The sequence below is a fragment of the Mirounga angustirostris genome, unplaced genomic scaffold (assembly GCF_029215605.1).
Source record: "Mirounga angustirostris isolate CCGP_5_RB_7025 unplaced genomic scaffold, mMirAng1.0.hap1 SCAF_1, whole genome shotgun sequence".
Lineage (NCBI taxonomy): Eukaryota > Metazoa > Chordata > Mammalia > Carnivora > Phocidae > Mirounga > Mirounga angustirostris.
In genome coordinates, this window is record NW_026991709.1 from 25,464,912 (window position 1) to 25,478,996 (window position 14,085).

At 35.0% G+C, this 14,085-nt stretch overlaps 1 protein-coding gene across 1 annotated transcript in view; it reads left to right on the forward strand.

Moving 5' to 3' along the window:
- Positions 1 to 14,085, forward strand: part of TMPRSS15 (transmembrane serine protease 15) — a 112,852-nt gene that overhangs the window by 25,880 nt on the left and 72,887 nt on the right. The window contains exons 8-11 of the mRNA XM_045863647.2: positions 4,134 to 4,242; positions 9,042 to 9,148; positions 11,734 to 11,874; positions 12,827 to 12,976. Coding sequence (XP_045719603.1) covers positions 4,134 to 4,242; positions 9,042 to 9,148; positions 11,734 to 11,874; positions 12,827 to 12,976 — 507 coding nt within the window. The remainder of the gene's footprint in view (positions 1 to 4,133; positions 4,243 to 9,041; positions 9,149 to 11,733; positions 11,875 to 12,826; positions 12,977 to 14,085) is intronic.

A 14,085-nucleotide genomic window follows, 5' to 3' on the forward strand; every position in this document is an offset into this window, starting at 1 on the left:
CAGGAAAGTTCACTTTTTAGCTGACCTGTGAGAAGGAAAGCTGCTGACTCACAGCCTTTAGACCAATGTTCAGACCTATTTGGAAGTTGTCAACTGTCTCCATAGATCATTTGCATGCCTCTATATACGTGCACGATAGACCTCGGTGGATGGGCATAGATCATGTTTGTTTTATATATCCTGGAGATTTTAAGTACCTGAACAAACACGCAACTAGTAAATATTCAGCCAGCAGAGGGAGCTCTCAGTAGGTTCTAAAAGCGTAACTTTTAGGAATCCCCTCCCATTACAGGCAACATTTCAGAGAGCTCAGTACCTGATATTATTTGACAGGCTCGTTTATCTCCCCTTCAGGATTTTTTTCTCATGTTGCACTGTAAAGCACTATGCAGTCTAAAAAGTTATAATCCTGAACACCCAGTAATCCTAGTTATCCATGGCTGGGTTAGATCTGTCCTTCTGAAAGGCTATCCCTCTTCATTGTCTTGCATAAAATTCAGTTCTCCAGAAATATCCTGAAATTAAATGAAAGAATGTATGAGAAAGCCCCTAGAACAAGCCTATATCTTGAAATAATAATATTTTGGCATTCTGAATTTCGCTATTATAAGTAGTTCAATACTGTTGTAATTTTATTTTAAATGCCTTCAGGAATATTCTTCTTAAGAATACTTTTATCCTCACATGCAAGAATTCCCCAGTGGCCCTTTAGAGCAGAACTTGATGTGCAGATTATCCATTCCCACTAAAACTCAGCAACTTGATAAACTGGAAAAATTGATCCTATTTTTTAGGATCGGCTAAATACTATGATAAACAATCTTAGCAATTTAAGACAATAACAGTTTGTTGATCATGTCATGGTCCAAGGAAGAGGGCAAGGGGATGCATTCTGTCTAGGTATTCAGGATGCCAGTTCCTTCACTGTCCCCTCTGTCTCCTCTGTCCCCAGTCCTCCCCTGGATGCGCTGCAACCCACTGACAGACAAGGGAAGAATGTCACAGAAGGTCTTTTTAGAAATCACCACTGGAAATAAACACAATTACTTCCACAATAGTTTAATGGCCAGGATCAGTACACATGGCTCCATTTTTAAAAGTGCAGTCTAATGACATGTCCTGAAGGGTCTGAAAAAGGGTATAACAAACCTACAACAATCCTGCCACCAGGGACACAACTCAGGTTTTTGGAAAACTATGAATCTTGTTGTACAACACAGACCTGTTGAAACTTCCCCCAAAAGATGTAGTGAATGGGTGTGAAGAAGGGAGGAATCACTGAAATGTTACGTGATTTACAAATTGGTTTTATAAATTCTTAAACCAGTCCTGTTTTGTGCCCTTTTTACTCTATCAGTTTTGCTTCCTCCTAGTTGTTGTAGAATGTTATTGCAAGTGTGAGCTATTCTAATTTTAAGAACAATGAAAATGATGGAATTATTTAAAATTGCCTGTTTCTTCTTTTATTTATAATTCTGCACACACATGCCTTCCTCCCTCCCCCACTTTTCAGTTCATAGAATAGATGATAACATCATGATAGCTCTATATATTGAGGTATCGGTCAGGATAGCCTTGTATGCTCAGCAGTAAGACTGTCTGGTTTGAATTGTCACTAATAAGCTAGGAGAACGTTGGCTAGTTACTTAACCCCTCTGTGCCTCACTTTCCCCACCTATAACTTTATAAGATTGTTGTGACAATTATATTAATACATCCATAATAACTTCAGAAGAGTAGCTGGCACATAGTAAACACACCATCAAAGCTAGCAGTTAATATTAAGACATAACTGGCAGGATTGATTGCTCTACTTCATTAAATACAAACTATTTACAAGAGTAGGAGACTTTCTTGCACTGCCTGTGATCTTGAAGTCCATGTTTTTTGTTTCTGTGTTTTTTTGTTTTGTTTTGTTTTTTTTTTTTCACAAACAGATTAAAAGGCTCCATATACCACCTAAAGTATAAGCAGACACTATTTTTACTTTTACAGTCATTGAAGCTAAGGGATTGATTGTCCCATTTACTTGGGGCATGGTCTGTGGTGGGCAGAGAGTTGAGGGTAAAAAAAGATTTCCTTTTACAACTAGGATATTACTTAATTCTGCATTAAAAAAATCACATATTTTACTGTTTATCTTCAAATCATACAAATTCTCCTCAACTGTCCTCATCTGTTTGGGGAAGTATTACACATAAAGAGATTCAGTTCTCTCAACAAGCCCTGATACTCTCCACTTCCTCTCCCAAATCTGTGATGGATTTTTCAGTGCTTAGTCCTTTTATCTTGGATTATCTTTTCTGTTCTCAGTTTTTGTTGTTGTTTATTGGTTGTTTTGTTTTTTGTCTTCTGCTGGGAATCAGGCATCAAGTCATAATCCAACGTAGTGAATTCCTAGGCCATTATTTTTAAATAGACTTTAAGTCTTACAATTTACAATCTTACAGTCTTACAATCACAAAGTCAATTCTTATCCTTTTTAAAAAATACCAAAACTAGCAAAAAGCCAACCAAAAACAAGAGAGTTTTATGAAAATTTCTATATGCTGTTCACTTTTTCAGTTTTTTCTTTTGTCCTTATAAAACATTAGATGTCGGGCGCCTGGGTGGCTCAGATGGTTAAGCGTCTGCCTTCGGCTCAGGTCATGATCCCAGGGTCCTGGGATCGAGTCCCGCATCGGGCTCCCTGCTGGGTGGGGAGCCTGCTTCTCCCTCTGCTTCTGCCTCTCTCTCTCTCTCTCTCTGACTCTCATGAATAAATAAATAAAACATTAAAAAAAAAAACATTAGATGTCATATAATAGCATGTATTTTATAACTTGACAGAAATATTGTATACTGTTACATGGGATTTTCCATCCATCCATTTAGGATTAGCTTATTTTAGCTCTCAGATTCCAAGAGCAGCAATTTAATTTTAACAAATTTCTTTAATCTCCCTACCCTCCATCAATGCTTCTGGCCTATAAGGAATTAACAACCTGCCCAGAGGAAAAGGACACAGTCTAGGAGTAGTTATTTTAGAATATGGTGTCAACAGAATCAAGTAACTAAGTATATAGAAAATAATCTAAGAAAAATTAAAGATTGTGAAAATAAAATGGGTTTTATTTTTTTGACACATAATATGCATAGTAACTGTAAAGGGGACACAAAACGTGGTGAGGCATGGATCCTGGTTCATGCCCTCAGTATGATTCTTAACTAGTTGGAAATTATTCAGATATAAGTTAAAGACAACTGATTATACATGACATCAAAGAGAACTATATGAAGTAAACTTGCTACAAGAATTAAAAGAGGAAAATGAGGAATCATGAAAAGTAAAAGACATGTTCAGGAATATTGAATGAAAATACTGAGCTAGCAAATTCATCCAAAGAAGCAAGAAGTTTACAAGATGGTGGAATAGATTGGGTGGATAGAATTCACCACAGGGGGCGTCTGGGTGGCTCAGTTGGTTAAGCGACTGCCTTCAGCTCAGGTCATGATCCCAGGGTCCTGGGATCGAGTCCCGCATCGGGCTCCCTGCTCTGCGGGGAGCCTGCTTCTCCCTCTCCCACTCCCCCTGTTTGTGTTCCCTCTCTCGCTGTGTCTCTCTCTGTCAAATAAATAAATAAAATCTTTAAAAAAAAAAAAAATTCCCCACAGACCACCAGCAGCACACATATCATTTTCCTGGCCATATTCTGATCATCTTCAGAAGGACATAGCATGTAAGGCACATATTTGAAATTTACCCTGACTCCAATTTAATGGGGAAAATAAGGCCAAAAAATTAGTAGCTATTTGTCTAAGTTAGAAGTTTATAACTCAAATACATTTATTTCCTTAAAAATATGAAAAAATACTAAAAATGCAGCTTAGGTATGAGTATTTAGAAATAGAATGCTTTTCTAAAGGAATCTATGGTGGGTTATGTACACGTATTTGAAAATAGACACTAGATTTTAAACATGAGATCTGATCTACTCGCATTTGATCATTTCAGTTTTGTAAAATGGCCTCATACAGATTCAGTCATGAATGTTCTGTGAAGTGTTCATTAGCCAATTTGAATCCCATTTCATATGAGAAAAATTTTCCAGGATTGGTTTTTGTCTAACATGAATTCCCATCTTTTTTCACAGCTACAGCTTGTGATGGAAGGTTTTTGTTGACTGGATCTTCCGGGTCCTTTCAGGCTGCTCATTACCCAAAGCCTTCTAAATCGAGTGTTGTTTGCCAGTGGATTATACGGTAATATATCATCTTCTATTCCCTGTTTTTAAGTCATTAAGTCTTTCTCAGATACAGTACGTCCTACCACCTTCAGTAGTCTATTTTTGAACAATCATTTTCACTAGCTATGAAGCAAAGTCTTCCCAACTGATAACTTGTCCAAGAAGCTTCTCTCTCATTCTTCACCTTTACAAAGGTGTTCTGTGCTGTGGATAATACTGTCTAATAAATAGGGCCATCATTGATCTCTGCAGCAGTTCTTTTTTTCCCCCTATGATTGGCACAGATTAAGTGCTGCCAAGGTGAACAGCAAGCATTTATATCAGTATATTGCAATATATAATATTCCCATCACTTGCATCCTGGCCACAGAAGAGTTCCTTTCTCATAATGTCAGCATCTGTAGGAAAATCTCCTCTGATGTGATTCAGTCATGGCAGATTAAGAGAGGGGACACCCACTATACACATCCTGTTTGCTAGATCTTGAATAACACTGGGATCAGTTACTATGTATTTCAATCTTAATTCAATTCAGCTCTTAATTCAATCCACTAATTCAATCATTGTGATGATCCAAATAATCAAGCTGAAGGCTGATCCACCTTAATGTTTATCTAAGCATTTTTCACACAGGAGTAGTACCCAATGTTCTTTCCCAATATTTCAAAGGAAAATAATTCATACCCAAATAAATAAAAGTAACACTGAAATAAACTCATTACAACTTTTTTTTTTTTAAGTCCAGGACTTCTCACACTTTCAAATAAGTTAACAAGCAATATAAATCTCAAAAAACGAAAAAAATCATCTTAAGCCACTGATTGTTTTCCTCCACAAAGCATGCAGAATAAGTGTTCTATGGACTACACTTTGATAAATGACATTCTAATTAGTTCATTTCTTTTTTTTTTAAAGATTTTTTATTTATTTATTTGAGAGAGAGAATGAGATAGAGAGAGCATGAGAGGGGGGAGGGTCAGAGGGAGAAGCAGACTCCCTGCTGAGCAGGGAGCCCGATGCGGGACTCGATCCCGGGACTCCAGGATCATGACCTGAGCCGAAGGCAGTCGCTTAACCAACTGAGCCACCCAGGCGCCCCTAGTTCATTTCTCTTAACAGCTGGATGGGATTATGGTTTCCCAATCCAACTTACTGCATAATAGTTCTAATCATTGTGATGACTCACTGGAAAACCAGGGGGATCAACATAATAGCTGATTAAAGAAGGTTACAAGTCAGTGCCAAAAAAGTTCTTTCCAACCATATGATAGAAATGGTCCCATAAAGATGCACAGTGCGGTTTACTTGCATAGAAATATCCCGGAGACGAGATGGGATATGAAGGGAAGATTGTTACAAACACATTTACTTGGCATTATTCAGAGAAAGAAGAATGTCCCATTCTCTTTAAATAATTTCTGTTTTGGAGCTCAACCATGTGTAAGTTGTTTTCATGCTCTAGACAACAGGTCACGTGTGTGCCTAAGACAAGATTTTTGTATTAAAAATGGCAGCTCACTTGTCAAGTGAAGAATTAACCAATTTGGGGGATATTGTTTCCAATATAATCACATCAAATTTTAAAAGAAGCATTTATAAATGGTTCTTAGCATTGTTCATAAGCAAAATGAAAAATATTCTATTCCTTACTTAAAATGTCAGCAGAAAGCTTTAGAAAAATCTTAAATTACTTCCTCTGAAAATGGAAAGATCATGAATCCTAAATTACTTCTTCATGACAATCTTTGGAATTTTATTAATACCAAATAAAACAATTTAATTGTTAAATCCACTGCTTAAAAAAGCTCGGTCAAATTTACAGGAACGTTTATAAGCAGAACAAAACAGACTGCCATAATAGTAATATCATTTATATAATAATCACACTATGTTAATTAAGGGTTTGTATGGTTTTATTCTTTTTACTTCCTTCTTTAATCCTTAATTTAAAAAATATTTTTAAGAAATCCACCATTAGGGGCACCTGGGTGGCTCAGTTGGTTAAGCATCTGCCTTCAGCTCAGGTCATGATCCTGGGGTCCTGGGATTGAGCCCCGCATCAGACTCCCCGCTCAGTGGCGAGTCTTCTTCTCACTCCCCCTCTGCCTCCACCCGTGCTCCTGCTCCCTCATGCACACTCAAATAAATAAAATCTTAAAAAAAAGAAAAAGAAGAAATCCATTAGTGCAACAATGATTTTGAAAACCCAAAGAATCCAAAATATTACCCTAAACATTGTACTTCAAGATGAAATTATGATTTAATTAATCATATAAACAACCTAAGTATGTTTTCTTCTCAAAACTGATTACTATAATAATGATGCATTGTCCTTGATAGTTTGTTTCTCCTAATGGTGATCAAAGTGGGGGTAAAGACAATGATGTTTCCTACAAGATTTGAAGACCATTTAAATAGTAGAGAAATGCCTAAAATGCAATTAAACTATATTTTGGGCTAGACCAGCCCATCCTTGGAATTATATTAAAACTACATTTAGCAGAGTGTCAAATATTAAGAATCTGAGCACTGGAGACAGTCTGTATGAGTTCAAATCTGCTCTCTACAGATTCAAAATGTGTGATCTCAGGCAAATCACTAAATCTCTTTGACCCAAAATTTCTACAGTCATAGAGTTCAAGATCTCTAAATTCAGCAGCCAAATTCACCATTAAATGTAGTAGTGAATGTAAAGGGCTTAGCGCCATATTCATATATCAAAAAAGTGGACTCTAAAAGAGATTACTATTGATATAAAAATGCAAAATGCATAAATTATATTTAGAAAAATATTCATTCCCTTCAAAAAATCATAAGAATACCATGTCTAATATTATAAAAAACGGATACTGTATTTTCTAATTAGTCTTAACATTTATAAAAGACCACATTTTTATTGCAGATAAGTTGGCTTTTCTGAATCAGAAGAAATAGAAAATAATATGCACCGGTTTCTCTCTTCTACCTTCAACTTCATATTTTAAAAAAGTAAAAGAATCCTGAAAACAAAAGTTCCTAAGGAGCTTCTCTTGTATCTTTTGGTTTCATAGCTTAAAAATATAACGTGAAGAAAAACTCACTATATTCCTGCCTAAAGACACCAAAACTTCAATTTAAAAAACAGAAATCACCCCTGAAGTTTGCTTCATTTCTTCTTCCTCTGTCTCCTTAAGCTTTGATGCTGGAGTCCCTAGAGGTCTCACCAGCAGGCTCACTCGCCCATCCTTGAACTGACCTAACAGAGGCAGGATCTGTATAAATGGCTACCATCATATGTCCATAGATGACAAGATCTTATATGTAGAAAATCATCAAAATACACACACATACACACACACAAACACACAACTAATAAAAAAATTCAACAAAGTTACAGAATACAAAAATCCTTGTAAAAAATCAGTTGTGTTTCCATACACTAACAATGAACAATCCAAAAAAAGAAATTAAGAAACAGTCCCTTCCAAAGACACACACACACACACACACACACACACACACCACTCACATAACACAAACACCATATTCACCCCACACATAAACAACACACACACAATTAACACACACCACAAATCCACCACACCCACATCAAACAGGTACCACACAATCATACTGCACCTACAGAAAGAAAAAAAAATAGGGAGAAATCTTCATAACATTGGTCTTCAACAACACTAAAAGCACAGGCAGCTAAAGCAAAAGTAGACAAGTGGCATTACATCACCTTAAAAAACCTTCTATACTGAAAAGGAAACAATCAGTAGAGTGAAAAGGCAACCCATGAAATGGAAGAAAATATTTGCAAGCCCTATACCTGATAAAGGGTTAATATCCAAAATACATAAGCAACTCTTACAACTGCATAGCAAAAGAACAAAGAACCCAGTTAAAAAATGGGCAAAAATCTCAAGTAGATATTTTTCCAAACAAGGCATACAAATGGTGAACAGGCACTTGCAAAGTTGCTCAGCATCAATAATCATCAAGGACAGGCAAATTGAAGTCTCAATGGCCATTATGAAAAAACAGAAAATGATCACTATTGGTGAGGATGTGGAGAAATGGAGAAAATGGAACCCTGTATACCACTAATGGAATGTAAAATGGTGTGGTCACTATGGAATAGTGGAATATGGACTATAGGGATTCCTCAAAATTTTTAAATGGAACTACTATATAATCCAGCAATCCCCGTTTCTGTGTATTTATCCAAAAGAGTTGAAATCAGAATCTCTACGAGATATTCACACTCCCATATTCACTCCCATCACAGCATTATTCACAATAGCCAAGAGGTGGAAACAACCTAAATGTCCATTGACCAATGAATGGATAAAGAAAATGTGGTACATAAATACAATGGAATATTATTCAGCCGTTAAAAGAAGGAAATCCTGTCATATGCAACAACATGGGTGAACTTTGAGGACATCATGCTAAGTGAAATAAGCTTTTCACAGAAGGACAGACACCGCAGGATTCCGTTTATATGAAGCATCTAAAGTATTCAAACTCATAGAGACAGAGAGTAGAATGGTGGTTTCCAGGGACAAGGAGAGGGTGAAATGGAGAGTTACTGTTGCATGGGAAGAGTGTTTCAGTCATGCAAGTTGAAAAAGTTCTAGAGATCTGCTGTGTAACATTGTGCTTATAGTTAACAGTTCTGTATCATATACTCAAAAATTCACTGAGTGTCAATCGTATGTCATGTCTTTTTTTAAATCATAATTAGAAAATACATTCAAATTTTAGAATGCATAAAGAGTTGTAACAACCTATTAAGAGGGTAGTAATCTATTTTTTGCTTTAATTTAGTGTAAATCAAGGACTCTCCATTAAACTGAGCTTCGATTATTTTAATACATATTATACAGATGTATTAAATATTTATGAAGGTGTGGGTACAAGCAAGATGTTAAGAGGTAAGTTAAAACAAATAAATAATCCATTATCAAAATGAAAATATGTGGTAAACTCTGAAGTAATGTGTTTTCACTTTGATTTTAAGCTGAATGTGGACTTGAACTTTATATTAATGACAGGAAAAAGCAAAACTGGTTCTCATTATAAAAATTAACAATTTAGTGCCCTATGTGATCAATCTTCTTAGTAATAAAATGGTTATGATTTCACATGATCCTTCTCTACTTTAGGTTTTTAAAATCATGTGGAATTTTCCAAAGAAATATAATTATGTCTTTGGTTACTATGCTTTCTTTAACTGTTACTCCCCATAAAGCAAAATTCAGACAAATCCTGAAAACCATTGTTCTCATTCTCTCTAGCATTGCAACTCACAGAATATCTTCCTATTTTCAATATGCACTTGACTTCTCAGTCTCTCGCAGGGCTATTTCGAGTAAAGTGGGTGAAACAATGACTAGCCCAGGATGTAAGATCAGTAAATGGTAGCTGTAGGTGGTATTGCTCTTATATAACCATCTGTCCGTACGTATGTAGACACCCTTAGAAGCTGAAAAGAAAGCGGGGAATGAATTAATATACATGGGTTCACTCCGCTTTATTCTGTCTGGTCTCAAAATGCATAGACCTACCTATTCATGATAGCCAACAAATTAAGAGTGAAATTCCAAGAGGAAATAAAATAAGGATGAAGAAGAGGATATAAAAATGGAGTCCAGGGAATAACTAGTTTTCCTCACACTTTGGAGGGAGAGTCAAGTGTAGAGCTGACATGAGGTTACAAGTGACACCTATTTTTCAAGCTGCATTTATTTCAACTATTTTGGCTTTCAAATTGCACTTGTGATAATGAAAAGTGAATCCTATCTAATAAGTGTTTTTGATTAAACAGTTTGAGAAATAGTTAAGCATATGATGTATACTTTGTATTGGGTGCTATTAATGTAACATTCACTATACTGGGTGTTGTGTGTGGATATTCTTATTCTATATTTTCAATAAACCTGCAAAGTATGCATTACAGGAGAAGGAAATGAGGCCTAAGAGGTTAAATGACTACAAGTCCATAGAGCTAGTTAGTGTTGGAGGCAGAAATCAGACTTAAGATTCTCTGACTTCGGGGCACCTGGGAGGCTCAGTCGGTTGAGTGACTGCCTTTGGCTCAGGTCATGATCCCAGGATCCTGGGATCGAGTCCCACATCGGTCTCTTTGCTCAGTGGGGAGTCTGCATCTCCCTCTCCCTCTCCCCCACCGCTTATGCTCTCTCTCTCTCATATTCCCTCTCTCAAATAAATAAATAAAATCTTAAAAAAAAAAAGACTCTCTGACTTCAAACACAATGCAATTACTCATTGTGTTAGAAAAGCCCCTAGTACAAATATAATAGTGAATATACATAAAACAGATGAAATCAAGTAAGTCACATTTGGCTAAAATAAATGGGCCAGCCATTTGATAATCTGCTTATTTCTGTGGTTGATAAATCCAGTTCCTTAAAATTATAATCAACATAAATATTTACATTAATAAACAAATAAGCCAAGTCATATAAATTTCTCCAAGGGCTAATGTGATATTAATAATAAATTTTAGCATACACTAATGACTTGCAATGTGCAAAATAGTATTCTAAGCACTTTAAGTTAGCTCAATAAAAGTTCCCCAAAACCATATTATGTAAGTGTTTTATAATTTTTACTTCTATAGATGATGAAAGCAAAATTCACAGAGGCTAACTACCAAAAGTGATAGGTGTAAGTTACCCTCATATTCTTTTACTCCTTGAATACCATGATTTGCCTAAATGCTATTCTCACTTATTTTCATGTGCTTAGATTTTCAGTAATTCATAAGTAAATCTTAGCATCACCAGGCATAGTGATATGAATAAAGCACAAATAACTATCATAAAAAATCAATAAAGAAATTAAATATCCAAATAAACAAAATCTATGAGAGTGTATTTAAACCCTTGAGAATAAAAAATCTGGGAAGATATCCCTAATTTGGCTTAGAGTCAGGACAGAAAAAATTATAAAATCAATATAAAGTTCCGTAGGAAAAAATCTTTCACTCACCTAGTATTCTTTTGAAGTCCTACAGTTATAAGGGTAGACAGGCAAAGAAATACTCTTGCTTCTATTATTGCAGCCCAAGTTTTAACCATTATTAGTATGGCATGAGAAATACCTGATAGAGCCAAATTTTTAGTTTTATAACTGCTTAGCTTGTGTGTTTCTTAGAGGAACTGCCTCAATAAAGGAATACATATTTTCTTTTTATATGTCTATATAGTGTTGTGTGGCTAATAATTAAAAATAAAAATAGAGCTTTTTCAAACCACAAATATGCATAATAATTTGAGGTTTTCTAATGCTTAGGAGGAGAGGCATTTCAATTATAAAAATCAGTCATAACTAATGCTTTTAGTTAACTGAATGGTATAAGATAGATTGATAGATCAGTTGATAAAACAAATTGATGGATGGACAGAGGATGGATCAATCAATAGATGAATAAACAGATAGATATATACATATAATAGTCATTCTTTTTTTTTTTTTTTTTTTTTTTTTTTTGTAGCTTCTCTCTGGGAAACCAATCCTGGCACAATTAGGATCTTTTCCAACCAAGTTACTGCCACCTTTCTTATAGAATCTGATGAAAATGATTATATTGGATTTAATGCAACATACACTGCATTTAACAGCACAGAGCTTAATAGTAAGTACTGTTTATTCTTTAGGCTTTGAATCTTCAGATGCTTCAATATTGTAATGGAACTTTAAAAGTAGCAGAACCTAAAATTTTAGAACAAGGTCATAATTTGTCTCATTATGAAAGTTCTTTATGAGTATCTCTTATGTATAGCTCTCTCTACTTGATACTTGGAGAAATTGGGAAATTAGAAAATAGTTCATATTCTTCAAAAGAATCAAATAACCAATTTGACAAAAATTACAAAGTTTCATATATATGTATATGCATAAAACTAATTCTGAGAATATTCCATATCAACCTAATTTTGACCCAAGTATTAAATTTAGTAAAAAGAGGAGAGAAAAATAGGAGACAAAGTTTATGTGGGTAAACAAAGAGAGGTAAGATGTAAAACTTAAAGAACAATAAGAATAAGAAGCTTGTCTTTGCTAAAGCCCTACTTGGATATAGGAAGAATGTTAATTTAAGACAGTTGACAACAAAAAGCTGGGTTTTTTTTTTTAACTAAATGGAATGAAACAAAATTATGATGAATAAAAAAAGATTGTGTGCCTGACAGTTATAAGTGTATAAAGGAGCATAGGGGAAGGGAGAGAAAAATAAAACAAGATGAAATCAGAGAGGGAGACAAATCAGAAGAGACTTCTAACCGTAGAAAACAAACTGAGGGTTGCCGGAGGGGAGATGAGTGGGGGGATGGGGTAACTGTGTGAATGGGCATTAAGGAAGACACTTAATGGAATGAGCAATGGGTGTTATATGCAACTGATAAATCACTAAATTCTACCTCTGAAACTAATAATACACTATATGTTAATTAATTGAATTTAAATAAAATTAAAGTAAAAAAATAAGTGTATAAGACAGTATAAGACTAGATTATTTTCATGCAATTGATTACAATTAGTCACAGTGTGGAATAAATTTGAAGTGTTTTCTTTTTTTTAATTCACAGATTATGAGAAAATTAACTGTAATTTTGAAGATGGCTTTTGTTTCTGGGTCCAGGATCTAAATGATGATAATGAATGGGAAAGGATTCAGGGAAACACCTTTCCTCCTTTTACCGGCCCAAATTTTGACCATACTTTCGGCAATGATTCAGGTATAATTCACATTTAATTCAAAAATCAAAAGGAAAATGGTATGTGTTGTCTGTTGTTTAATTCAAAACAGTTTTTTCAGATTTTCTTTTTAAAAATAATCATGGCTAATAAGTACTTTTAAATGAAAATGCTAATCAAATAGGCAAGTAAGAGTTTGTATTTAAAAAAACATATTTTTTTACCTTATATATTCATGAAACATTAAAAAGTTCACAGGGGCCATTACAGATGAGAAGACTTGGGTTGTCATCCTAGATTTGCCACTTATTATTTATTAATTGGACTTGTAGGAGGCAATTAGCTTTTCTGAACTATGGTCTACTTTGCCTTAATTTCATTTTCCAATTATTTATTGTTGGTGTAGAGAAATACAATTGATTTTGGTATATTGGTCTTGAACCCTGAAACTTTGCTGAACTTGTTTATTAATGCCAATAGTTTTTAAAGACTATCTTAGAATTCTCAATATACAAGATTATGCTATCTTGGAATAAAGATCTAGAGATAGATTTTCTTCTTCTGAGGAGCTGACTTAGTCTGTTTAAGCCACTATGACGGAATACCACAGGCTGCTTCGTTTAAACAATAATTTATTTCTCATAGTTTTGGGGACTGGAAGTCTGTGGTCAGGGTGCCAGCATGGTCAGATTCTGGTGAGAGCTCATCATGGACCCATGTCTTCTCACTGTATCCTCACACAACAGAGGGAGAGAGACAGAGAGTCAGCACTCTCTCTTATATCTTCTCATAAGGTCACTAATTATCTCCCAAACACCCTACCTCCAAACATCATCATATGGGATTAGAGTTTCAACATATAAATTGTGGAGACACAGCCATCCGTCCATACCAAAAGGACTGTGGATGAGCTGATTCTAAGGCATGGTCCTGAGGGAAGGATTGTAATTTGTAAATAACTTTTTGTGTGAATATTAGAATTAGATTTCAGGTAAGAAAATAACATTGGAAACAATAATAGTTGATGGAAAAGAACAGAAATCATGGGGAATTATCAGGAGATAAGGAAATCATAGTGGGAAGACCACCCATGAAAATCCTGGAAGCATGTATTTATAATACCAAATTAATCACTGAACAGGGAGTTTCC